This window comes from Chrysochloris asiatica, unplaced genomic scaffold (genome assembly GCF_000296735.1).
Source record: "Chrysochloris asiatica unplaced genomic scaffold, ChrAsi1.0 scaffold00043, whole genome shotgun sequence".
NCBI lineage: Eukaryota > Metazoa > Chordata > Mammalia > Afrosoricida > Chrysochloridae > Chrysochloris > Chrysochloris asiatica.
Window position 1 is genome coordinate 13,956,877 of NW_006408561.1, and position 27,760 is coordinate 13,984,636.

At 37.8% G+C, this 27,760-nt stretch overlaps 1 protein-coding gene across 1 annotated transcript in view; it reads right to left on the minus strand.

The window, feature by feature from the left end:
• The window catches only part of WDR49 (WD repeat domain 49), a 259,423-nt gene that overhangs the window by 110,687 nt on the left and 120,976 nt on the right, over window positions 1-27,760 (minus strand). Inside the window, exons 7-9 of the mRNA XM_006861854.1 lie at window positions 24,265-24,498; window positions 4,740-4,904; window positions 11-126 (exon numbers count right to left, since the gene is read on the minus strand). Of these exons, the coding sequence (XP_006861916.1) occupies window positions 11-126; window positions 4,740-4,904; window positions 24,265-24,498 (515 nt within the window). The remainder of the gene's footprint in view (window positions 1-10; window positions 127-4,739; window positions 4,905-24,264; window positions 24,499-27,760) is intronic.

The window sequence follows — 27,760 nt, forward strand, 5'->3', positions numbered from 1 at the left end:
TATAGCATACCTTTCCCATCCAGTAACCAGGATGGTCTTCTTAAGGACCAGAATCTGTGAAATATCCACGGCTCCATCTTGCCCAACATTTAGTGTGTGGTGACAATATCCATTGAAGTCCCAAATCTTTAAGAAAAAAAAGTTCAATTGCCTTTGAAACAAAATTTTTAATGAACAAAACACTGTCTAGTGAGATCATTTTAAACCTTTGTGCTTACATTCTGAGCTAAATTTAATTCACTTGGATATGTAATGATTAAAGAAATTCCTCTTACTATTTAAATTTAACCATTATATATATTACCTTGCTTGGAAATCTATCAGTGAATAAAACTAGTAATTGAGTCAAAGGTTATAAATAAGTGCATAATTCTAAAATAGGATGCAATTGAAAAATCATAAAAAGAGCAACATTTTGGAATCTGTTGAAATTTAGTTCTTTTTCTCATTATTTGCCACTAAATTACTTACTTAATCTCTAAGAATTTCCAGTTCTTCATTTGTGACACGGGAGCCTAACCTCTCAGGGATAATTAGACCTGAAGCCTAGTCTTCAATACTATGTTTCCTAACTTCTCCCTATAAAACCTCCTGGGGCTAGTAGATGTTGGACCCAGGACTATGGAAGACACAAGCAGTTTTAGTTTACCTTCTCAGGCAGTGGGGTGAGTGTTTCCTAAGTCTGATGGGTCTACTTTAAGAGAAGAATTATTAGATTTCTAATATTTAAAACTAAATTATACTATATTAAACATTGTTGGTACATGGTGCATGAAAGACACATTGGAATTATATATCAAATTAATAATGTATATAGACTTTGATTCAAAAATTAAACTTCTGGAAAATCACCCCCAGATACCATTAGCCATGTGACATAACATCTATTCAAAGATATTCTTACAGCATTGTTTATAAAGTCTAAAGGTTTGAATCAACCCTGAATAGTTAAAAGGAGTACAGGTGTGGAGCTGCAGGATAATGCACTGGACCACAAGTTCGGTTTGAACTACAAGTTCGGCAGTTATAACCCACCAGTCCACTTCTAGGAAATCATCGCTATGAGTCTGAACAACAAGTCACTAAGAAAGGACTGAACAACATTTTGGAGTATCTGTAAAGTAGAACACAGTGCAGTCATTAAGAAGGATGAGTCACACTGATGTTTCTAGTTTCTGTCAAAAGTCAAGCATATATGACAATTTGAGAAAGTTGTTTATTGTTGCTGTTGTTAAGAAAATAGACCTCTGTGAAAAAACAAATAATGATTTTTCTGAATTAATTTAATTTACAAATGTATATGCATGTGTGTAAAGTGCTTAGAAAATTTCCTGGTTCATAGTAAGCATGCAATAAAAAGTAGCTAGCATTATCCTTGTTGTTGTTAGTATTAATATCTGTAATACTAATACAAATCAAAGTCCAAGACAGAAAGATCCAAGGTAAAAAGATGCAAAATACAAAACAGCTGCCTTTAAGAAACAAATGATTCTCAAAGGTATCTCTAGAATTATTCATAAGAAACCAATAGCAACAATATCCTATAGGAAGAAGCTAGAAAAGGGGGTGGAAGAGATTTTCTCAACACTTGTTCTTTTGTATCTTTCAAGCTTTGTATTATTTGCATATATTAATTATTCAAGGGGTCCTGGCATGGCACTATAAGAGAAGCACTGAACTGGTAATTACAAGGTCAAAGGTTCAAACCCACCAGCCCCTCTTTGGAAACCCTGTACAGGATCACTATGAGTCAGAATCAACTTGACATCACTAACAACAACAAATTATTCAAAACTATTCCAAAAAAAAAAAAAAAAGACCCTTCACAATTATATAAATATGATAATAGGGCAAGGATTTTTAATATTTGATTACATAAGTACTGATTTTGGATTTTAAATTATAAATGAGATGAGGAAATGTCATTTATTCATTTTTGTTTCTTCATAGACTATGGCCAGAACAGCTAAACCCTGATTTACATGTCCTGAGTAAAGGGTGCCAGATTTTAGAATCTTGTGCTGTTGATAAAAACAAATACAACACAAAAACTGTGATTATACCACTAAGTTCACAATAACTTTGAATATATCAAGGCTTTAGTTGAGACATTAAGGGGCACATATGCTCTTCATCCATATCACTCGTTTTCTTTTATACCTGGATCTATGCTGCACACCTAAGATAATATGAGTATTAAAAAAATATGATTGCCAATTCTATTAGCAGAGACCGTTTTAGCAACCACCTACAGGTCTGCCCTACCCTGGACCCTAGATAATCAGTGGTTTTCTGAAATAAGGGGTAAAGCGAATAAGACTAATCCCCTAAATCACTGTTCAGTCCAATCACATTCCACAGGCTTGGTAAATAGGATACGGCTGTTCCTTAAGTCACCCACTAAGCCTGCATTTCCAATTATTCTTGCTTTATTCTACCTTGACTGTTGGGATTGAAATTTCCCAGAACAAACTTTCATCTTACCTGTTTCTCATAAACTAGATTACTATAATCCATGTTCCAAGTCCATATTTTATTTCACTAACTTTTTAGAGGCTCAACTGCTGATATTTGGATATTCCTGCCGTATCTACCATAGCACCTCCCTCACACTTACAGCTGCCAGTCTGGATCCCCTATGAACACTTATCCTCAATTTCCAGGATGTTCTATATAATTGTCCAGATAGATTTTAGTTACTTTACATAGAATCCTACCTGAATGCATCACACATTCCACCATAGACTATATGAGGGGATTCAGAAAGTTCATGGAAATCTTTTCATTATCTTTGAATTCCATTTTTCCATGAACTTTTTTTAAGCTCCATATACATCTAGTATCTTTCTGACCCCAGTTGTGACAGACGCTTAAGAACCATTCACTTTATCTGGGAATGTCCTTATTTTGACTCAAAGTCACAAACCGTCTCCAATCAGAGATATCATTACTCTCAAGGCTCAGGGGACCGACCATATGTGGGTATCATTTTAGATATTGAGAATCTAGCTTTGCAAAAAAAAAAAATTTGTATTTTATAAATTAAAACAGAACCTTTCTTTGGGGGATAAAAGCAATAGTTATAAAATAAGAACACTAGAAACATAAAGTAAATTTAGATTCTTATCCTTGTTAGCTCCCAATGCATAACAACTCCAAGTGTTGTTGTTGTTAAGTACCATCAAGTCAATCCTGACTCTGCATCCTTGTATAGGGTTTCTGAGGAGCAGCTGGTAGGTTTGAACCACCAATTTTGTGGTTTTAAGTTCAGTGCTTATTTTACAATGCCACGCCAGGAGTCCAACTCCATGTGTTAGTACGGATAATAAATAAAATTATGATTTGTTTTTAACTTGCCTTCTTCACTGTCTCACCTTCACATGGCACTAATTACAAAGTAGAGTGATTACAAAAATACTCATTTTCTCAGCTATTGATTGGTCTCTCTCTGTCAGGAGCATAGCAGAGTGAAGAAAATCAAAGATTTTAGAAAACAACTCGTCCAAAGGACTAACAGGCTACAAAAACCTCAGCATCCCCTACCCTGAGACCAGAAGAACGAAATGGTGCCTGGCTATCACTACCAATCATGTTGGGGATCATAATAGAAGGTCCTGGATAGAATGGAGAAAATTTCAGAACAAAAGTCAAAATCATGAAAATGGCTAGATTTACCGGTCCGAGACTGGTAGAATAATTGAGACCATGACCCTTCAAGTCCAGAGCTGAAGCCACCCCTAGGGATCACTTTTCTGTCAAGCAATAGGCAGACTTACAAAGTAAACAATATAATACATGAGGAACACATTTCTTGGAACAATCAATCATACAGGACCAAAAGACAGCGTTTGTCTGAGAAAAAAAGCCCAGAAGGCAGGAAGGGGCAAGAAAGAAGGACAAATGAAAATGGTGAACCCTGGGAGGAAGTGGGAAGAGTGCTATCATATTGAAGGCATTGTAACTAATGCCAAAACAAAATGTGTTGAATAGAAAACAAATTGGCTCTATAAGCTTTTACCCAAACCACAGTTTATATATATAGGTTTTCCAAAGTGCAACTGGAGTCCTGGTGTGGTACTGTGGGTTAATGCACCAGTTAATGCATTTGAACTGCAAGGTCGATGGTTCAAGCTCACCAGCTGCTCCTTGGAAACGCTATACAGGGTTGCTATGAGTCGGGACTGATTCGATGGCACATAACAACAACAAAGCACAGCTGGTGGGTTTGAACTGCCAACCTTATGGTCCACAGCCCAGAGCTTATCCTACAGTGTCACACCAAGAATGAATATATATTCATTTTCTGAAAAACTTGCACTTATGTAATTTTTAAAGTTTATTTGGTGGCCTTGAGTTTTCATTTTATGAACTGAAAAAAAGAAAGAAAGAAAGAAAAATTTAAAGATATTAACTGAACATAACAAAACATTTAGGCCTCTTATTCCCCAAAGTTGTCTTTTACCCATTACTCAGAAAAACAATTTTTGAAAGCAGTAAAGCAAGTTGTGTTTTTATTCTAAATAATTTATTCAGAAAAATCATTATTCGTTTTTCCACAGAGGTCTATTTTCCTAACAGCTTTGTTATTAGATGGCTTGAGTTATTTAGCTCTCATATCTTGTCCCATTTTTCTTCTTTTAAGTCCCAAAGGCAAAAACAAGTAGAGCTCTAGCTGTGTCTCCTCACACAAGATTTTAGCCCCCTCTTATCTGGGTGGAAAAGCATCACTGTGTTCGCACCTTTACAGTTCCATCTGTGCTGCCAGTCAAAAGCCGTGTCTCATTTGCATCTAGGGCCATGGTGCTGATTTCTGCATTGCCATGGCAACCAGTAAATTGTTTGATTTTCTGCCCAGTGTCTATCATCCAGAAGGAAACAGTAGACCCAGTATCAGAGCTAATTACCTAAAAGAAAATGGCATGGTACAGAAATTAAATATGTTTCCAGAATCAGTCACTTTTATTGCAATAAAAACATAAAGCCTATACATTCCCACTGTTGAGATCCCCCAACACTTAGAGACATTTTAGTACTGCATTTTCTTTTCTGTTAAGCTGATAACATTTCAATTTCTAGGCCTGAACTGAAGTAATGAAATCATGATCCTGTTTATCAGAGAAGATAGAAGAAATCAGCTTCCCCTTACCCAACCTTTAGCTAGGTTTCTATAGGTCATCCTTAAAATGAATCTTACTGAAAATAAACTGATAAATCATTTTCATTTAGATAGGCAAGTTGATTTTACTAGGAATGGTGTTCTGATACTATGTGTTATATGAAAAGAAACATTTTCTGTATATATCAGCTTCCTTTATACCATTCAGGAAAGAAGCAATACCAGCTATTATGAGGAAAAGTTCATTTCAACCAATTGTTAGAGCTATTGTTTTTTAATACCATTAGTCCCTTGCTTTCTCTTTTGTCAAGGTACTGTGTCTACTTTTACAGCTAAGCGTAATTATTTATGGGACACTAAAAACAAAGAACACAGGAAGTTTAAATATAAATCTTCAAAGATACTTCAAGAGGAAGGCAACAAATCTCATGCTAGAAGGAATCAGATTATATATCACAGTCTAACAATAAGAAAATTTACAGTAAAAAGTGAACTGCTAATTTATGCTTTTATTTTTTTGTTTGTCTGCAGCTTTTAAGAGATTTATAGGTTAAAACCACCTAGCTAATGTGATTTATGGACCCAAAAGAATGAAAAGAAAATATAAAAATTAAATACATGCATGTGTAAATAGGAATACACATGTATTCGATCTGGATTCTGATAAAAAGCATTTCTTAGGAGCCCTGGTGACAGAGTGGTAAAAGTGATTGACTCTGAACCAGAGGTCAGCAGTTCAAACCCACCAGCCACTCTATAGGAGAAAGACTTGGCAGTTGGCTTCCATAAAGATTTACAGTCTAAGAAATCCTATGGGGCAGTTCTACTCTGCTCTACAGAGTCACTGTGAGTTGGGATAGACTCCAAGGCAATGGATATTTCTTTGTTTAAATACTAAATTCCATTGAATAAATGCACATTTACTAAGAATATTTTAAATCTTAATATCACATTTTCTTTATCAAATCGACTTTAGTTTATTAAAATGAAAAGATGTGGCTAGGTGGCTATCATATCATGCTGTTTGTTCATCGTAAGGTTACTTCCTGAACATCACTCTGCCTAACTCCATGATAGCAGTAGAGCTTAATGGATGAATACTGCTCTCAAGAAGTCTATAGTGTTAGACTGTACATTAAAATCACCTGTACATTAAAATCACCTGTAAAGCTTTAACATTTTTGCTGTCTATAAGATTTAATTAGGCCAATTATATTATTTTTTCATGAGCTTCATTTGAATATGCCAACTGGATTGCTAATGAATGGTTTAGATTGAATAGCAGAGAAATGCTCAGCAATGCTTAATTTTAGAGATAACTCTTCCGGGTGTTGTGGGAGATGAAAACCTGAAATCAACTAGCTGAGGTAGGGGGTGGGTGGTAATTGATCTAGGTTTGAAGATGTTGGTATTAGGTGCTCACGAGTGGATTCCAACTCTAGAGACCCTGTAAAGGGTTTCTGAGGCTATAAATCTTTCTCCCAATGAGAGTCTGGTTATGGTGGTGTTACGTGTTGTGGAGTCACTTCCTACTTATAGCAACCCTGTATAGGGTTTCTGAGGCTGTAAATCTTGACAGGAGCAGAAAGCCTCATATTTCTCCTACAGAACAGCTGGTCGTTTTGAACTGCTGACCTTGAGGTTAGTAGCCTGACTTGTAACCACTATACTATCAGAGCTCGGTTTAACTGTTGACTTTGTGGTTAGCAATCCAGTGATTATCCTATATCACCACCAGTGCTCCTGGGATTGAAAATAAGCGCATGTATTTACTGAGTGCCCTGGCCTTAATATCCGTCATTTCATTTGATCTTTATAAAAACTCAGCAAAAGAAGTATGTCAGCATTCTCATTTTACTGGAATGACATAGAAATTCTAAGCATCTAAGCAATATTCTAAAACTAATATAGGTAAGTTTCAATCCTGGGCTGTGACAACCACATCATAAAGTCTTCCTCTATTCCAGCATAAAACTTCAGATGATTAAAACATTGCTTAAACAAAAAGGAAGTCCTGGTGTGGCACTGTAGGATAAGCACCAAACTGCTAACCATAAAGTTAGCAGTTCAAACTCACCAGCCACTTGGAATTTGAACGACCATACAGGGTTGCTATGAGTAGAAACTGACTCAACAGCACGCAAGAAGAAGAAGAAAAAAGGACTTGGACAATATGCCAAGCACGAAAAATAATTAAGAAATTTAATGGAACCATAATGCAGAGTACTTGTACAATCAACACTGCACTAGTTTCAGCAAGGTTGGTGGCTCAAAGCTGCTCCTTGGTAACCCTATCCAGGGACTCTATGAGTCAGAATCAGCACTTAACAACCACATATTTATTCTGCACATTTTCTCTCAGTGCAATAGAGTAACTTAAATATTCAATTACCATTGTTAAAATTGTTTAAAAAATTATTTTCAAAGACTTAGATCTTTGAGATAACATGACCTAAAATGTTAGTTATCCTTCATGTCCCAGACTCGTGTTTCTGTTTTATTTTCTTTATGCAATATACAAGAGTTAAGAGCACTGGGTCTGAAACTAGGATGTCTGTGCTTGAATGTCCACTACCCAACTAACTTTATCTGACCTTGGGTCCATTACTGAAGTTCTATAAACATCAGTTTCTTTATCTGCAAATCAGACAGAATTGTAATAACTACTCCAAACTGTTATTATGATGTTTAAGTAAGTTGTTTGTCAAGCACTTAACACAATGAAAGCCTAGAAACAAAATAAGCCATAAGAGTTAACTCATACTATTACTCTAAGCTTTAGTTTGCTGACCTCACTATCTGGATATATTTTGCATATCCAGAGCAATTAAAGAAAAACATTTAATATCTTCCTTTCTTCCAACCATGACAGTAAATCTAAGCAACTACAATCTTAGAAACCAAATTTTTGGAAGTATACTAAAATTTCAAATTACATCATACTTGTGAATTTCTTATATAATTGCTTAGGAATATGGATTACACCCTTAAAGACAAAGCCATAAACATAAGTTTCTAAACATGGGGGAAACTTTTGAGTGCTCCTTCATGAAAGAGTTAAAAGGTACAAAGCATTATATGATTTCAAATCAAAAAGCATTTATTAAACACCTGTACACTCTGGTAGCATAGTGGTTACAAATCAGGCTGCAAACCTCATGGTCAGCAGTTCGAAATTACCAGCTGTTAAGCAGGAGAAAGAGGAGGCTTTCTGCTCCCGTAAAGATTTACATCCTTGGAAACCCTGTTCAGGGTCCTACAAGTCAGAACCGACTCCACAGCACATCACAACAACAGCAACATACTATATACCAGAGTTGTAGCGTGGTGCTGTAGGATAAGCTCTGTACCATAAGGTCGGTTTTAACTAGAGGTCAACTGTTCAAAGTTACCAGCTGCTTCTCAGTAACCCTATACAAGGTCGCTATGAGTCAAACCAACTCAATGGCACTTTATAACAACATACTATATGTTAGGCATTTTCAGTGCTAAAATATGGACATTCCCTTTTAAAAACATTCCCTTTTAAAAACAGTGCTAAAATATGGACTTTCCCTTTTAAAAATATGGACATTCCCTTTTAAAAATAAATCAAGGTCATGTTCAAAAATGAGACTTGCTTATTTGTTCCTAGACTGACCTCACCCACATTACAAAGCATTCAAGCAGCTGTTCTACCATTTTATCTAAAATAGACATTCAATCAAGAATTAATAGCATTATCTTTTTGTTACTTTGCACTCCTCCTCCTCTGCCCACCCAACTGAGTCTCAAAATACCTATTCATCAGTTTCCATCACCTTTCTCTGCTTATTAAACAATTTCTTGATCAGTTATGAAAGCTTTATCAGTAGTGGCAACAACCTGCAGTTTTTCATTTATTGGCAATATACCTTAAGGTATAGTCTTCAAGAAAAAAAAAAAAAATGTGTTCCAAAACAAGGGCTGATTAATCTACAAACATGAAACCAACATAAACACAGTCTACTCTCACTATGACAAAATTGTAAGGTAAAAGTAATATGCAAGTGAAAAGACTTTTCAAAGATTAGGTTTTCCATCACTTGGAAGATGAAGGAAGTGACTTGACTACAGGACTGTTTATTTTTAGCAAGCTGTTTTTATCAATAATAAAACCCAGGAATACGTATTGGTTTCACATCTATATAGCATATTTTGATAATACCAAATTCTTTTTAAGTTTTCAGTTCCTTTTTGGCTGTCTCTTAGCAAGCTATACCTCAGCCAATGAAGACAGGGCCATGACAATCTGCAGAGTAGAAACGGTACTGTCCTAATAACTGCAGTGCCGTGCAAATGGGTCTCATAGCAGATTGTTGTTCTGACAGGAGCACACTCCATCTTATGTACCTGAGTTAATGACTGTTTAGGAATATACAGGTCTTTTTTGTCTCTCTCATCTGATGCTGTCAGAGTCAATAAGACAATTCTAAGAGATGGGAAGCTGTACCCGTGTCACCTAATTGTCTTCTTGCAACTCCAATGATGGTAGGCATTTTAGTTGTCGTTTGCATGCATCTCTAAAACTAGATCTCAGCAAGAACAGGAAGCAAAAATAACAGCAGAAGATGCCACTGGCTATCAGTGGATCAGGATATTTGATGTAATTGCTTTTAATAATATTATTGAGTTTTATGTTGGCTAGTGTTGTTTGGATCCCATAATATATATAGGCTACTTCTTTTATTTCCGTTTTGTATAAAATCTCTACAAGTTACAGCTTAATAAGTAGAGAGGCAGCAGAATAATAAGATCTCAGTACTTGTACAGATAAAACCCACCACCAAACCTACTGTAATGGATTCAATTCCAACTCATAGTGACTCCAGTAGGACAGTATGGAATGGCTCCATAGGGTTTCGAAGTTATAAAGCTTTGTGGAAGCAGATTTCCACATCTTTCTCCCACAGAGCAGCTGATAGATTAAGCCCAACCCTTAACACAATGAATCACTAAGGCTCCTAAAAGGCTGCATTGTTGTTGTTGTTAAGTGCCATTGAGTCTGTTCCAACTCACAGCAACCCTGTATAGGGTTTCCGAGGAGCAGATGGTGAGCTTGAACTGCCAACGCTGTGGTTCAAATTGAACTCGCAGTCTAGTGCATTAACCCACAGTGCCACACCTAGCATAGTACAAATCACCCCCTGGGCAGAGAATTAGCATGGTAATGACACACTTACCAGTTCATGAGAAGATGTCATAACTTTGTGCAACTATACATGCTTACAATATTTGTGTATATGTTTAACATGTATCTAAGCTTTCTTAACTTAAGAAATATATATAAGTAGCAAGTTGTTCCCAGAGGACAGACAGAATCTGAGGTTAGATACCTGTAAAATGTCATTGAGGGCCATATCTGACCTCCCCTGACTTTACAAAGGGAAAGGAAAATCAAATTCCATGCCAGGTCAAAGCCAATTCCCATGAGGCATAGATTAGACTTGCCTCCACCCTTGAACCTTCTACACAAATTTGGACCCTAAATGTCCCTCCTATAGCACTCTCCACTTCTCTATCTGGTTCTATAATCTGTTGAAATAGCCACACAGAACTCACAGACAATACTCTCCAGTATAGGGTTTATTAGGGACATTACAATTCAGGATAAAAAATGCTCAGTATACAGTTCTTCGAGTCTGAGCTTCTCTTCTAAGTCATGCCAGTAGGCAGGCCTCTCAATGCTCCTTGGGCTCTCAGCCATATGACCTCTTGGAGTCTGCCCTGCCCCAAATGGGCTCCATTCTACCATATGCCTCAGCCAAAAGGCACTCGGACCTACCTCTCTGAATCAACAAAGTTATTGTTATTATTGTTCTTGTTCGTTGCTCTTCAGTCCATTCCAACTCAACATAGACCCTTTGCACAATAAAACAAAATACAGCCCAGTCCCACACTATCCTCATATTTGTTATATTTGAGACCATTGTTGCTGGCATTGTGTCAATCCATCTCACTGGGGGTCTTCCTCTTGGTAAAGATGACCCTCTACTTTATCAAGCATGATGTCTTTCTCCAAGGACTGATCCATCCTTACAATATTTCTAAAGTGTGAGAGATAAAGTATTGCCATGCTCAATTCTAAAGAGCATTCTTGTACTTCTTCCAACACAGATTTGTTTGTTTTTTCTGGCAGTCCATGGTTCATTCAATATTCTTCTCCAACACCACAATTCAAATGCATCAATTCTTCTGCAGTCTTCCTTATTCATTGTTCAACTTTCACATATATATGAGGCAATTGAAAATATCATGGCTTGGATCAAGCACACTTGAGACTTAAAAATGACATATTTCCTCTTTAATACTTTAAAGAGCTCTTTTGCAGCACATTTGTCCAGTGCAATACCTCATTTCATTTCTTGACTTCTGCTTCCATGAGAGTTGTTTGTGGATCCAAGCAAAATGATGTCTTTGACAACTTCAACATTTTCTCCATTTGTCACAGTGGTATTTAATGGTCCAGCTGTGAAAAGTTTCATTTTCTTTACATTGAGGTGCAATCCATAATGAAGACTGAATGTAGTCTTTGATCTTCATTAACAAGTATTTCAAATCCTCATCCTTCCCAGAATGCAAGATTTTGTCATCAGCATATCCCAGGTTGTTCCTCAAATCATGATGCATGTTCATCTTCACATATTCCAGCTTCTCAGATTATTTTATCAGCAGAAAGATTGAATAATTATGGTGAAATGACACAACCTTGGCACACATCTTTACTGATTTTAGACCATTCAGTATCTCCTTGTTCTATTCAAGCAGTGGTTTCTTGATCTATGTACAGGTTCCTCATGAGCACAATGAAGTATTCTGGAATACCTGTTCTTCACAATGTTATCCATAGCATATTATGATCCACAGGTTTTGAATCATAATCCAATGCCTTCACATAGTCAATAAAGCACAGGTAAACACCATTCTGGAATTCTCTGCTTTCAGCCAAGATTCATCTGAGATCAACAATGATATCACCCATTCCATATCCTCTTCTTAATCTGGCATGAAATTTCTGACAGTTCCATGTTGATGTACTGTGGCAACAGTTTTAAAATGATCTTCAGCAAAAACTTACCTGCATGTGATAGTAATAAGACTGTTAGATGATTTATGTATTCTTTGGTCACCTTTCTATGGAGTGAGCACAAATATGTATCTATTTCCAATCACCAGTTAGTTTTTTCCCAAATTTCTTGACATAGACAAGTGAGCACCTCTATTGCTGATCAGTTTGTTTATTTTTTTTTCAATTTGCAGTCTAATAATTCCTAAAGTCTTTTTTTCATCAATACCTTCAGTGAAACTTAGACTTCTTCCTTTTGATACTATTGGTTCTTGGTCATCAAGTTCATCTTGAAATGAATGAACATCAACCAAGTATTTTTGGGACAGTGACTCTGTGTATTCTTTCCTTCTTTTTTTCATATTTCCTGTGTCATTTGCTTCGTGGCCATGCTGCTGTTGTTGTTAGACGTCATTGAGTTGGTTCAGACTAGTGGCAGCCCTATGCACAACAGAACAAAACATTTCCCAGTCCTGTGTGATTCTCACAATCAGTGTTACACTTGAGTCCATTGCTGCTGCCACTGTGACAATGCATCTTGGTAAGGGTCTTCCTCGTTTTCCCTAACCCTCCACTTTACCAAGCATGATGGCCTTCTTCACGGACTGGTTCTTCCTCATGATATGTCTGAAGTATAAAACAAATCTCGCCATCCTGGCATTTAAGGAGCATTTTGTCTGTACTTTTTCCATGGTACTTTTAATATTCTTCTCCAACACCATAAGTCAAATACAACATTTTTTCTATGGTCTCCTTTATTCATTGTCCAACTTCTACATGCATATGAGACTACTGAAAATACCATCGCTTGAATAGGGCATACCTTATTGCTCAAACTGACATCCTTTGTCTTGAACATTTTAAAGAGGTCTTGTGCAGCAGATTTGTCTAATGTAATACGTAATTTGATTTCATGCCTGCTGCTTTCATGAGTGTTGATAGTGGATCCAAGCAAAATGAAGTATTTGACAACTTCAATCTTTTCTCCATTTATCGTGATGCAATTTACTGATCTGGTGGTGAGGATTTTTGTTTTCTTTACATTGAGGTGCAGCCCATACTGAAGACTGTAGTCTTTGATCTTTATCAGTAAATATTTTAAGTCCTCTGCTTTCAGTAAGCAAGTTTGTATCATGTGCATATCATAGGTTGTTAATGAGTCTTCCTCCAATTCTAATATCAAATTCTTCTTCATATAATCCAGCTTCTCCCATTATTTGCTCAGCATAGAGACTGAATAATTATCATGAAATGAAACAACCCTGGTACACACCTTTCCTGATTTTAAACCATTAAGTGTCCCCTTTGTTCTATTCAAATGACTGACTCTTGATCTAAGTACAGTTTCCTCATAAGCACAATTAAGCGTTCTGGAATACTATTCTTCACAATGCCATCCACAGCTTGTCATGATCCACACAGATGAAAGTCTTTGCATGGTCAACAAAACACAGGTAAACAATTTTCTTGCATTCTCTCCTTTCAGCCAAGAAAGAATTGTCCATAGAATCCAATACAGCAGTCAAGACTTGAACTCTTTTCTTCAATTCTTTGAACCTGAGAAATGCTGAGCATGGTCTTGTCTTTTGGTTTTCTAACTCCAGGTCTTTGCACATTTCATTATAATACTTGAGTTTTCTTCTCAAACTGCCCTTTGATATTTTCTGATCAGCTCTTTTACTTCATCATTCTTCCTGTTGCTTTAGCTTGTCTATATTCAAGATGAAGTCTCAGAGTCTCTACTTTCATCCACTTTGGTATTTTCTTTTTTTCCTGTCTTTTTAATGGCTTTATTCTTATGCTGGAATATTTATGGGAGCCGTCTGTCACATCTTTCTGACAAGCAGTAGCTGGTGGGTTCAAACCACCAACCTTTTGATATTCTCTATGAGTCGGAATCAATTCAATATCGATGGGTAAGATAAAGTACACCCGCATAATGGAATAATATGCAGATGTAAAAAAAGACTGCGGATTCTCCAGATAATAAAGGGAAATGATCTTTATACTATAATGTTAGGTGAAAAAAAACATACAAAATAGTATATCTATTCACGTAATATGCTATCATTTGTGCCAGAAGCATTTAAAAGAATATATATGCATATGTACACTAGCATGATGCTGTAGGATGATGCATGCACTGGATGACAAGGTCAGTTTGAACTGCAAGGTTGGCAATTCAAACCCACCAGTCACTCTTCAGAAACCCAATACAGGGTCACTACAGATAGGAACCAACTCAATGACATTTAACAACAGCAACATACATATGTATACACACACACACACAAAAGGTTAAGTCAAGAAGTACTGCTACAAAATGATAGAATTATGATTTTGTTAAAGAAAGACAAAAAATGTGAAGATACTGTACATAGGTATATAAACAAATTTCTGTAAGAATAGAACGCCCTAAATGAGTACTCATGGAACTGAATCTTTCTTAAAAACTTAATAGAATTTATTATTAATTTCCACAGAGTCAGTTCTGACTCATGTTGACCCTGTGTGTATAGTGTGTATAGAGAACTATTCCAAAGTGTGTTCAAAACTGTGACCTTTATTGAAGAAGATCACCAGGTTTTTTTTAGAAGGAATCGCATACTTCATTTCACCTATCAGATTACCAGGTCCATTTTCCCAGCAACTCTGGCAGATTTGATTCATAATCCTCTCAGCTAATAATTGAGTACTTAATGGTATTAACCACCCAGGGACTCAGGAATAACAAGATATTTTTACTATGTATCCTTTTGTACTTTTGAATTTTATAATATATGAGATTATTATACCTTCCAAATTAATCATATTTAAATAAGCAAATGTGAGTGTGTGTGTGCATAAGACTAGGGTTATTTCTCATGTCCCCAAGAAGTTACCAGAGAATACAGTCTCAGTACTGACATGCAGCTGTGGTACCATGAATTTACTTGATATGGCTCTTCTATCCAAAGTTGTCTTAACTTTCACCATATGACTGGGGGGTGGTAGTAGTGGTGGTGGTTGTATGCTGTGGAGTAGATTCCAACTCATAATGACCCTATACTGTGTTTCCAAGGCTGTAAATCTTTACAGGAGCAGAAAATCTTATCTTTCTCCCTCAGAGCAAATGGTAGATTCGAACTGTAGTTCGCCCAAATTGTAGTCCATTACTCTACCGGGACTCCTTAAATTACTGGGTAGTTGTTGTTGCTAAGTGCCATCAAGTCATTCCGATTCATATTGTTGTTGTTAAGTGCCATCGAGTTGGTTCCAACTCATAGAGACCCTGTATAGGGTTTCCAAGGAGTATGAACTGCCAACCTTGTAGTTCAAACCAACCAACCTTGTGGTCGACTGCTTATCCTGCTGCACCACACCAGGACTCCATTCTGACTCATAATAACTCTGTATAGGGTTTCCAAGGAATGGCTGGTGAGTTTGAACCCCCAACCTTGCAATTCAAATGACCTTGTGTGCTTATCCTACAGCGCCACACCAAGACTATGCAAATAAGGTGTTCAGGACTCTAACGCTGGGATTGGTTAGTTTTGCCATCCAGCTAAGTTAAAAAAAAAAACAAAAAACACCTCAGAAGCAGGGACAGCCCACAAGACCGTCATGAAAGAAGAGTATGGAATGGGTGAGGGTGGGCATCAATGTAGCAGCATGTAAAGACAGAGCAGCCCATGGACCCAGTAAAGCTGAGTGCTTGTGTGCAAGAGGTTGACTTGCAGAATGTGCCTTTTGGGCATTTATAGACTGGTTAAAGGAGCTTTGTAACACTTGCCCTAGGAGGGCAAAAGCCAAGGGGCCACAAAACTGACAGGAAAGCCAGAAGCATGGCAGAGAAGAGGTATTCTTGATTGTTAAAACTGCTGCATCCTGAGTTGTTTTAGATCCTAAATTACACCATCTTTGCTTCCCTAATAAACCCCATAATCATCAGTATACCTATGAGTTTTGTGTGGCCACTGCAATGGATTATGGAACTCAGAGTGAAGCACAGAGCACTGTGGGAGGGATGCTTGGTGTCAGGAAAGGACAAAGAAGGTTGAAGAACTGGTGCCCATAAAGGAATTGGCCCTAGGCTGATTTTTTACTTTGATTCTAGTTTCCCCTTGTTAAGCCAGAGGAAGTCAGACATGGCCTCCATGTCATTTTTGTAGTAACCATAAGGCTTTTTGACTGTCCAGAGAAATAAAGCCATATTTAACACAAGCCCAGCAATAACTCAGAGTCCAGCAATAGGGCAGACAAAAAGAAAGTTGTCATTAGTGCCTATCCAGTTTTGTTGGGAAAGGAAACTGATTAATGTTGGCATAAACACAAGCACTATAGAGGAATGTTATTTATTGTTGTTAAGTGTCCTCAAGTTGGTTCTAACCCACAGCAATCCTGTTTAGGGTTTTCAAGGAGCGGCAGGTGAATTTGAACTGCTGACCTTGCAGCTCAAACTGATCTTATGGTTGAGTGTTTATCCTACAGTGTTACACCAGGACTTCATAGAGGAATACTGTCTTGTAATTTACAGATAAACTACAAGTCTGTCTATTTCCCTTTGCTCAAACACTATAATTATCAAGAGGAATACCAGCTGATTTTTTTTGAATTCTTAAATATCTCAGTTCCAAAAAGAATGGCGTACAGAGAAGAAGACAGGAGATGCACTATCACAAGATCATACCCACCCCCATTTTCAATACATTATTTGGCATTTCCTGTGATTGTGTGAATTCGTCCTCAAGAGATAGCACCCCTCTGAGTGAAGGGCCAGGCTTCAAATGTGTAAAGCCTTGGAAACCCTATACAGGATCACTACAAGTTGAAACTGACTTGGCGACACTTAACAACAAACACCAACATCCCATGTGGAATTATAAGAACCCCATCCATGGACCACAGGAGCACGGTCAGAGGAAGCAAACAACCACTCTATCTTTCATGTAGCCATGTATGTGATCAAGAAGTTTACTCTTAAAGGATGGATAAAATGTAAGATTCTGGGAGGCAATTTGGAAATATATATATAATTATCTAATATGCATACCCCTTAACATAGAAATGCATTTCTAATAATTTACTGTAATATATATTTATGTACAAAACATAATATTCATAACGACAAAAGTCATCAAGAGAAATCGATCATTAAATTATGATACATACAGACCATGGAATATTGTGTAGCCTTTAAAAATAGTAAAGTAGAGCTACATTTAGGTACAAGGTAATATATTTCAATAAATGGTAAGCTACGGGACCATATTTATGTAAAACAGGCAGTGCACAGAAAGATGTTAAGAGAACCTTGATGGTATTTCAGCAATATTCAGTTCCTTTTTTGAATTTTACTGAATTGTTTTAATTTCTTACAATAAGCTTATAATGGTTTAAGAAACTAATAAAGGAATTTCAACAATAAAAATAGTGACTATAATTTAGTCTGTCAAAATTTGATGAAGCCTGAATATCTATCTAGCTTGGTAATAAATGTATCCAAGATGCAAAACAAACTGAAATATTACCCATCTTAGAAAAAGACATGTTGTCGGTGTTAGGTGCCATCAAGTCAGTACTGTCTCATAATGAACTTGTACACAGCAGAACAAAATATTGCCCAGTCCTGAGCCAGCTTCACAATCGTGCTTCTGCTTGAGGCCATTGCCTCTGCCAATGTGGCAATCCATCACAGTGGCGGGTGGGGGTGGGGGTGTCTACCTCTTTTTTCACACAGCCCCTCCAGTTTCCAAAGCATGATGTCCTTCTCCAGGGATTGGTCCCTCCTTACAAAATCCCTGCAGTATAAGAGAGGAAATCTGGCCATCCTAGCTTCTAAGGAATATTCTGGCTGTGTTTCCTCCAACATAGATTTGTTTGTTCTTTTGGTACTCAATTAAAAAACCCATAACCTACATTATTAGGATGAGGGTAACAGTGATAATTCAACATTTTTATCTATTTCAGTTCATATGAAATCTAGAAATGTCTTTGTAAAGTTTCTTAATATTCATGAGTCTTTAAGAAAAGCTGCTTTTAAGGACTCAACACAAAGACAGTTCATTAAACTGCCTCTAGGATACTCGAATTTCTTTAATTCTTTGAAAGTGTAAATTCCAGAGACTCCCTCATTCGGCCTCAGCATGTACTCTAGTTGTGAGGGCATGCATTGCCAGATGAAATAAAATATGTGATTACTTCTAAAAGTAACTGGCTTAACACCAGTGTCTTAGATTAGGATATGAAGGTACCAAAAGGCAGGCCGATACAGAAAAATCACAGAAATGTTCTGTGTTACTTTGTAAAGGGATTAGTCAAGGTCCCCATGAAGTTGAAACAAAATGAAATGATAATGAGGCGCAGGCAACATGTTGGAATGACAACAACAGAAGGGAAATCATTAAATTCAGACAAAGGCAAATTCTTCAAGAAAGACACCCAGCCAGATAACCTAAGCGCAGGAGCCAACTGAAAAAGCGTGGGTTGCTATTTAACTAGGAATGAGAAATAGCAGTAACTGACTAAATCGAGCAGCTGAACATTCACTTCGTGCCCAGAAGAGTGTGAGGAGCTGTGGGAAGATGTGAAAATGGAAGATAAGGATCTTTCCCTTACACTAAAAATATAAGAGGAGAGAAAAATAAAACTTCTAGTCCAAATGTTTAACTGGAAAAGGTCACTGATGCTAAGAGAACCCCATCCTTGGACAACAGGAGGAAGGAGGCAACTACTCACTGAATGTCTTTTTATGTAAACATGTATGTCATCAGTATGTTTGCTCTTAAAGTTTGGATAAAATGTAAGAAAAGACCAGTGTGTTGAGAGACTGCAGGCTGAGAAGACGAGAATCAACTCTTGGAATTGAAATTTTGTATGAATGGCTACAGTGGCTAAGGGAAATAGGAGGAAAAGCAAAAACTTCTTCACCTCAAGAAGCATTGCTGTGGAAGAGCAAACTAGGGACAAGCCCCAACTCAGGGTGCCTCACTCTCTAGTTCTTCCTTACGTTTGTTTTTACATGACACTGGCTTAAAGTAAAAACTAAACAATATCAATAACTTTAAAAGAAAAGAAGGCGTCCCAAAGCAGCAACAGTCAACATAAGAGGTGTCAAAAAGATGGGGGAACTTTCCTGGAACTGGTTTCAGAAGGCCAAACACTGCTCCCTAGGAAAGCGTGGTGGAGAGGTCAAACCTGTTATCATTATTCCCCACCTTCTCCCTAACACATACATTTGTACATGTCAGTGAAATGAAAAATTCATATACTTCTGTCTCTCCAACCTCACACAGAGACTGCTTGAACAACACCTTAGTTTCAAACTGACAGCTTTGCTCTTGAACATGTTAAGAGTTATTTTGCTGCAGATTTGTCTAATGCAATAGGTCATTTGATTTGTTGACTATTGCTTCTATCAGTGCTGATTGTGGATCCAAGTAAAGGAAGTCTTTGAAAACTTCAATCTTTTTTTGTTATTTGCTGATCCAGTTGTGAGGATTTTTGCTTTCTTTACATTGATGTGCAATCAATGCTGAAGGCTGAAGTCTTTGATCTTCATAGTAAGTATTTTAAAACCTCTTCACTTCCAGTAAGCAAGGTTGTACTATCTACATATCACAGGTTGTTAATGAGTGTTCCTCCAATACTGATGTCACAGTCTTCTTCATATATTTTATCTTCTTGGATTATTTGCTCAGTATACTGATTGAAGTAAGTATGATGAAAGGATACAACCCTGGTGCACACTTTCCTGAATTTAAACACTCAATATCCCCTTGTTCTGTTCAAGAGACTGCCTTTTGGTCTATATGCAGATACCTCATGAGAACAATTAGGAGCTCTGGTAGTATAGTGGTTATGAATCGGGCTGTGAACCTCAAGGTCAGCAGTTCAAAACTACCAGCTGAGGCTTTCTACTCCTGTTTGGAAACCCTGCATAGGGTCACTATGAGTCAGAACCAACTCCAGGGCACATAACCACCACCATGAGAACAATTAAGTGTTTTGGGAAAACTGGAGGTGGGCTACCTAGAAGCTGGCATTCTATGTGATTAGTGCACCTACTCTGCAAGTAAGTCTCTGCCCAGTGGAATTCAACTTTACTTGCTCCAGGAACTGGGAAGCCCACTGCTCTAACTCTTGGTTCTGCTGTTGTATTCCTCTATCACTCCTCCTCTGGCACAGCCTTCTGTGCTTGGGTGGAGGAAGTTCATTGTGCTGGGATATCAGACTCCATAGGACATGCTCAACTCTTGGGGATCTTTTTTTTGGGGGAAGGGGGGAGTTGATGATAGTGAGATGTGAGATCTCCATTTTTGCTTTTGAAATGGCTCATTAAAGTTCTACACATTAAAGTTCTAAGTTTTACAGTCACAATTAACTCTATTAACCACTTACAATGGAATCATATAATCCTATCAGCATCTTCTCCCATTATCTTGCCAGTCTTTGAATTTCTGCCAAATGGAATTGATAGTAGCTGACTTCCTTGCCTTTTTTCTTTGTCTATTACTACAAAGAAGTCCTCTAACCTTTTGGTATCAGGATCCCATTACACTCCTAAAAATTATTGAAGAACTCAAATAATTTATATATATATACACACTGCTAAGTGTTGTTGGGTCAGTTTCAATTCATAGAGGTCCTTATAGGATTTCTAAGAAGCAGCTGGTGGGTTTGAACTGTTGACCTTGTGGTTAACAGCCTAGTACTTATCCTACAACACCACACCAGGACCCCATACAAAATAGCTAGTATATTGTAAATTGGAGTCCTGGTGTGGTGCTATAGGGTAAACACTTGACTGCCAACCACAAGGTGTTGGTGTTGTTAGGTGCCACTGAGTCGGTACCGACCCATAGCAACCTTATGCACAGCAGAATGAAACACTATCTGATCCTGGACCAATCTCACTACTGTTGCCATGCTTGAGTCCATCGATGCTACCCCTTGGCTAATCCATCTCGTTGGGGGTCTTCCTCTTTTTCTCTGACCCTCCACCTTACCAAACATGATCTCCTTCTGTAGTGACTGGTCCCTTCTGACAATATGTCCAAAGTATGAGAGACAAAGTTTGGCCATCTTGGCCTCCAAGGAGCACTCTGGATGCACTTCTTCCAGACCGGAACTATTGGTTCTTTTGGCAGCCCAAGGCACCTTCAATATCCTCCTCCAACACCATAACTCAAAGGCATCAATTCTTCTATGGTCTTCCTTATTCACTGTTCAGCTTTCGCATGCATACGAGGATTGAAAATACCATGGCATGGGTCAGGCGCACCTTAGTCCTCCAGCTGACATCTTCGCTCTTCAACATTTTACAAAGGTCCTGTCCGCAGATATGCCTAATATGATACATCATTTGATTTATTGACTGCTGCTTATGTGAATGTTGATAGTTGATCCAAAAAGAATGAAGTCCAAGGTAGGCAGTTGAAATCCACCAACTGCTCCTTTGAAACCCTATACAGGGTCTCTATGAGTCAGAACTGATTTAACAGCACTTAACAACAACAACATATTATAAATTAAAACTATGAAATTATTAAAACAAGAATATATGACGTAAAAGTTAAATTAGTGGTCAGAGCATTGATGCCATCACACACCATGGATGTAGCCTCTAGAAAATTCCACTGTATACGCATCATAGTAAACAATAAGTCAGTATTATGAAAATAGTTTGACCCCTGAATGGTCTAGGTCCCCAGATCATACTTGTTGTTTTAATTCTATGCTTTATTTTTCTAAATCCACACTGTGGTACATGTCAATAACTTTTACAATCTGGCTGTAAGCTCCATTTACTACCTCAACTCCCACAGTGTTTGCTAAGTACTCCACAAACTAGCTACACCAAAATGAACATTCTTCTCCTAAATACACTCACTGTGAGTGTTTGAACCTCTTTTTATTTGCTCATGTTGTATCTGCTCCCTTTCAGAGATTTCCACTCTAGCTTTCCAGGGATCTCTGAAACACCATCCACCCTGCCCCAGGCAGAATTAATCATTTCCCATGGATAACACTCTTCTTTTACCTCTACTTCATTTCAGTTTATTTCACTGCTTCCTGAGCCCTGGAGGCCCAATAGTTAAGTGTATTGATGCTAAAGGAAAGGTCAGCAGGAGGAACCCATCAACCACTCCGCAGGAGAAAAGATCTATCAATCTGACAATGGGGCAGTCCCACCCTGGCCTATAGGATTGCTATGGGTTGCAATTGAATGGAAAACACACAACAATAAGTCTGCATCTCCATCATGCATTCCACCATCATGTAAAGAGCATCTCTGTGCCTGCCAGTACCACTGGAAAGAGGCCCCAGAGCCTGCCCTTAAGGATTTCATAGCCTTCTGCTCTTCTTGGGAGAAGAAACTGTACCTTACTAATCTTTGAATTCCCCATTCCTGGCACCTAGTCATGTTTAAAACTGTTTTCTTTCTTTTGTCTAATTACTCAGAAATGTTAATCATTATATCTGGCTGATAGGATTATGAGTGATACTGTTTTTCTTTGTGATTTCATGTATTATAATGTTATCACTGTAAATGTAATATAATGTTAAACTGTTTCTTTGCAGCTTGGCAGCTGATACTTAGGAAATGCTATGCAATGAACAGTTCTATGTACTTTACATATACGAATGCTTTTAATTACTTATGCCATTAACGACAATGTGTAAAGGTGTGAATACCCAACTCAACTGTATAGTGATTCTTCCTATATCATTTACCATATGTGATTATTCTATTATTGCCTATAACTGAAATATAATTTTATTACTTTAGCTTTATCTTCATAACCCACATGAAGGATCCAGACTTTCTTTGTGTCCCATTTCCTGAATTCCGCATAGACTATTGTTCATGTTATGGCCAGGCAACATAGAGTCTTAGCTTAGCATCTAAGCACAAGCAAAGCTTTTTTGACTTTGCAGATCTCAATTAGCAAAATGTTCTCCTGCAAACATATGTATCTCTCAGTGGCCACCAGGGAACCGAATTAACTGGTTGCTTTCATAAAGTTCAGTAAAACATTTACGAGGGAATGTTTCCCACAGATGGAATGCAAAATGGATTGGTTTGTAAAGGATTTTTATCTCCTAAAATAACAAGAAAACAGGGTGTTTGAAGTAGTGACATACCACACTACTCATTACTAACAAAAGGGCTCTCCACCCCTTGCACAAAATCTCACCTCCTCATTTCTGAGAGAATGCAAAAGCTTCTGCAGAAGGGAATAGAAAGAATGGCTTGGAATTATTGTTTAATTGGCCACAAGCTGGATACTTGCTTTCTGTTAAGCTCCCGCTGTGCCACTCCTATCAAGCCTGAGGAGATGATCGTAGCCACTAACCTCTGATGGTGCCCACTCCCCCCATGATACCCACAGCTTGCTCCAAAGCATGTTCCTGTGGCCTGCCTTCTGGACCTCCCCGTCTGCTAGAAGCACTGTGGTCTATGCAGCATCCCTGCTCCCAAGAAGCCATGCCTCTTCATTGAGATGCAGGTAGTGCTCTCATAAGCAGGGGCTGCAGAGCATCATTAAAGTGGTGGGGAGACAAACAACACTTGCACTGCATACCAAGTGGCATCACATTTAACTGAATCATTTTATTATGAATACATTTCAGGCTGCCACTGTGAACCACTGGTGTAAAATATGCTGGCAAAATGGATCTCTGCTAATTATATTTCATGCATATTTCAGAACTTTCCACAGGGATACAGGAAGATAGTGTTCATAAAGAGAATTTTACAATCAGGTTCCCTTACATTTGGCATCAAGACCCAAACTAGTTGGTAACAAAGATAAGTTCAATTACACTGCATGTTGTGTTTATTTTAGCTAGAAAAATGTAGTTCCCTGTAACTCTATCAGCACTGCCTGAAAATGAAAACACTCTTCAAACCCACCTTAACATACATTATTTCAGAAAAGCACATTGCTAGTAAATAATTTTTTCCCATGTGTTTTTTCTCCCTTGTCTTCAGATTTCCTTAGATTGAATTAATGAAATGAAAGTCTGTGGTGATACAGGATGTGGGATGTGTAGGAGAATGTCAGAGAAACATCATTACCTGCTTCAAGATGGAACTGTAAAGAACACAAGTGACTGCTCTCTCGTGGCTTTTCACCCTCTTGCTGGCTTCCCTTTTCATTGCCAACAAAGCTAGCTGGTTATTAAATGAGATGAAAAGGCATCCATGAGATTCATCAAAGTGGAAGAGGCATCTGAAGTCCTGACTTCTGGGGAAAGAACAAGCTATCCTCTGTATTGAGAGCTGGTGCTGAATATCCCAGAGTCTTAGAACCTAGATGAAAGCAATAAAGCCATGTAATTACGTCAAGATTAATTCTAATTTTTAACGATAAATTTTTCTAGCTCACGCTTGATCTGAGGCAGACAGTTGTTTCCTCTACAGGCATAGAGCTGGTAACACTTCTCTGATAGCAAATAGTATTTTGTACTTGAATTATCTGGCTAAATATATCCTAAACTGGGGTCTTTATGTGACACTGTAGAATATGCACTGGACTGAAAGGTTGGTTTGAACTGCAAGGTCCACAGTTCAAATCCACCAGCTGCTTCTCGGAAACCCTATACAAGGTTGTTATGAGTCGATGGAACAACAACAACAAAACTTTCAGCAATTCTAATAAAGGGTTGTGTTTGATTTCACTAGGGAATAATGCCTAGCACTTAGTAGGTACTTGTGGTAGAAAGAAAAATGGACCCCCAAGATATCCTCGGAAACCCTATACAGGGTTGCTATGGGTCAGAATCGACTTGATGGTACTTCACAACAACAACAAGATATTCACATCCTAATCATTCATGTTGGAGTCCTGGTGTGGCGCTGTGGGTTAATGAGCCAGACTGCAAAGACGTTTGAACTGCAAGGTCAGCGGTTCAAGCTGACCAGCTCCTCCTCGGAAACTTTTACAAGGTCGCCATGGGTTGGAACTGACTCGAGGGCACTTAACAACAACAACAATCATTAATGTTGTTGTTAAGTACTGCTGAGTCAATTCTGACTCATAGTGACCCTGTACTGCTTCTGAGGAGTGACTAGTGGGTTTGAATTGCCAACCTTGCAGTTTTCAGTCAGTGTTTATCTGTATCGCCTCATCTTAACCCATGGAGTCCGTGAATTTGCTATATAGTAGAGGGATTTTGCAGATGTAATTAAATTAAGTACCTGGAGAAGAAAAGATTATTCTGGATTATTTGGATGAATCCAAAATAATTACAAGAGCCTTTAAAGTAGAAAAATAAGACAGAAGAGGATATCAAAGGGTATTATGTTACAAAGACTCTACTTTCTCTTACTGGCTTTGAATATGGACGGAAAGGCCATGAGCTAAAGAATACAGCCAGCCACTAGAAGTGGGAAAGCCAGACAACAGATTCCAAGCTCACCCCCACCTCCTCCAGAGTCTCCAGAAAAGGAATGCATCTCTATCATCACCTTGATTTTAGCCCAGTGAGACCCATGTTGGACTTCTAGCCTACAAAATTATAAAATAACAATTCTGTGTTGTTTTAAACCAACAAATGTGTAGTAATAAATCACTGTAGCAACAGAAAACTAATACAACTGTCATTCTCTCTCTCTCTGGATATATAATATCAAAAACTATATATTGTTGTTTTGTATCATTAAGTAGGTTCTGACCCATAGGTACCCTTTATAGGGGTTCCAAGGAGCAGCTGGTGAGCTTGAACTGCTGAACTTGCGGTTCAATTGACTTTGCAGTCCAGTGCATGCATTAACCCACAACACTACAACAGGACTCCTCACTTTCTCTTTCATATATATATACGTGTGTGTGTACACATGTATATATGTATATGTATATATATATATAGTTGCTAGAGTTAAGTGCCATCAAGACAGGTTCTGATTCATAGCAACCCTGTATATGGCTTCCATGGATGGAGTGGCTAGTGGCCTGAACTGCCAACCTTGCATTTCAAACTGACCTTGCAGTCTCACACTTTATACTATAGTGCCACACTAGGGCTCTCTCTATATAGTATATATATAATTTCATATCATTACTAATACAATATACACAACTATCACTTGCCACCTATGTTTGTTGGCCAACTGCTCCTGCTCCCTCTACCCTATACTACAGGAGGTATTTTTGTAAAAACATTATGCTTATTTTTTTACAGCAACATGTAAAGAAAAAAACTGTTAATAGAGGCACATAAAAAAAATACTTCCTAGGGGTATATATAATATATATCATTTAATATTATTTGTAATTTCATATATTTTTGTTAAGTGACATCAAATTGGTTCTGACGCATAGTGACCCTCTGTAGGGTTTCTGAGGAGTGGCTGGTGGTCTGACTTTGAACTGACTTTTTAGTTCAAATCAACCTTGCAGTCCAGTGCATTAACCCACCACGCCACACCAGGGTTCCAATTTCATATATATACACACAACACATGTATATGGACTCCTGGTGTGACATTGTAGCATCAGCACTGTGATCCTACAGGTCAAACCCACCAGCTGCTCTCTCACTTTACAGTGTCACTATGAGTTCAAACTTATTTGACAGCACTTAACAACAACATATGTGTGTGTGTGTGTGTATGTTGTTGTTGTTGTTGTTGTTGTTAAATGTCTTTGAATCAGTTACAACTCATAGAGAACCTGTATAGGGTTTCCAAGAAGCAACTGGCAGGTTTGAACCACCCACACCTTACAGTTCAAACAAATCTTGCATTCCAGTGTATTATCCTGCATTCCCACACCAGAACTCCAAACAAGACTATATAATACCCTAAAAAGAGTATACTAAAGAAAACACAAAAAATTCTGAACAGTCTTCCAGTTCATTCATCTATCATCTATGATTTTACAGATTGTAAGACTGTTTGAAGGCAGTCCACTAGAGAAATAAGGTCAAATTTTCCTGTAAATGTACCAGTGAATGTATAAATAGGAGATCTAGTATTCACGTCATAAAATGAAATCTCCTCTGACTCATAATCCAGAAAAATATCAGTCTTCATGAATTTTATACTCTCATATGGACCACCTGTATATGCATGTGTGTACGTATCCATGTGTAGGTGTCAGTATGTGTATGTGTATATGTATATGTGAGGGGACTTCCAAAACTTCACAGAAATTTTTTGTATCTTTTAATTCCATTTTTTATTTGCATTTTTGAAGCCTGCTCATATATACATATATGAAATAAAGAAAAACATATATGAATATTGTTGTTGTTAGATGTCATTGAGTCAGTTCTGACTAGAAGTGACCTGCATAGGGTTTCTGAGGCTATATAAATCTTTTCTGAGCCCAGAAACTTTCATCTTTCTCCTGAGGAGTGGCTGATAGGTTTGAAGTGCTGATCTTGTGGTAACCAGTCTACTGTTTATCCTACAGCACCACCAACACTCCCAATATATGAATACATACATACATACATATATATATATATATATATATATATATATATATGGAGCTCTGGTAGCGTAGTGGTTACGAATCGGGCTGCGAACCTTAAGGTCAGCGGTTCGAAACTACCAGCTGCTCCGCGGG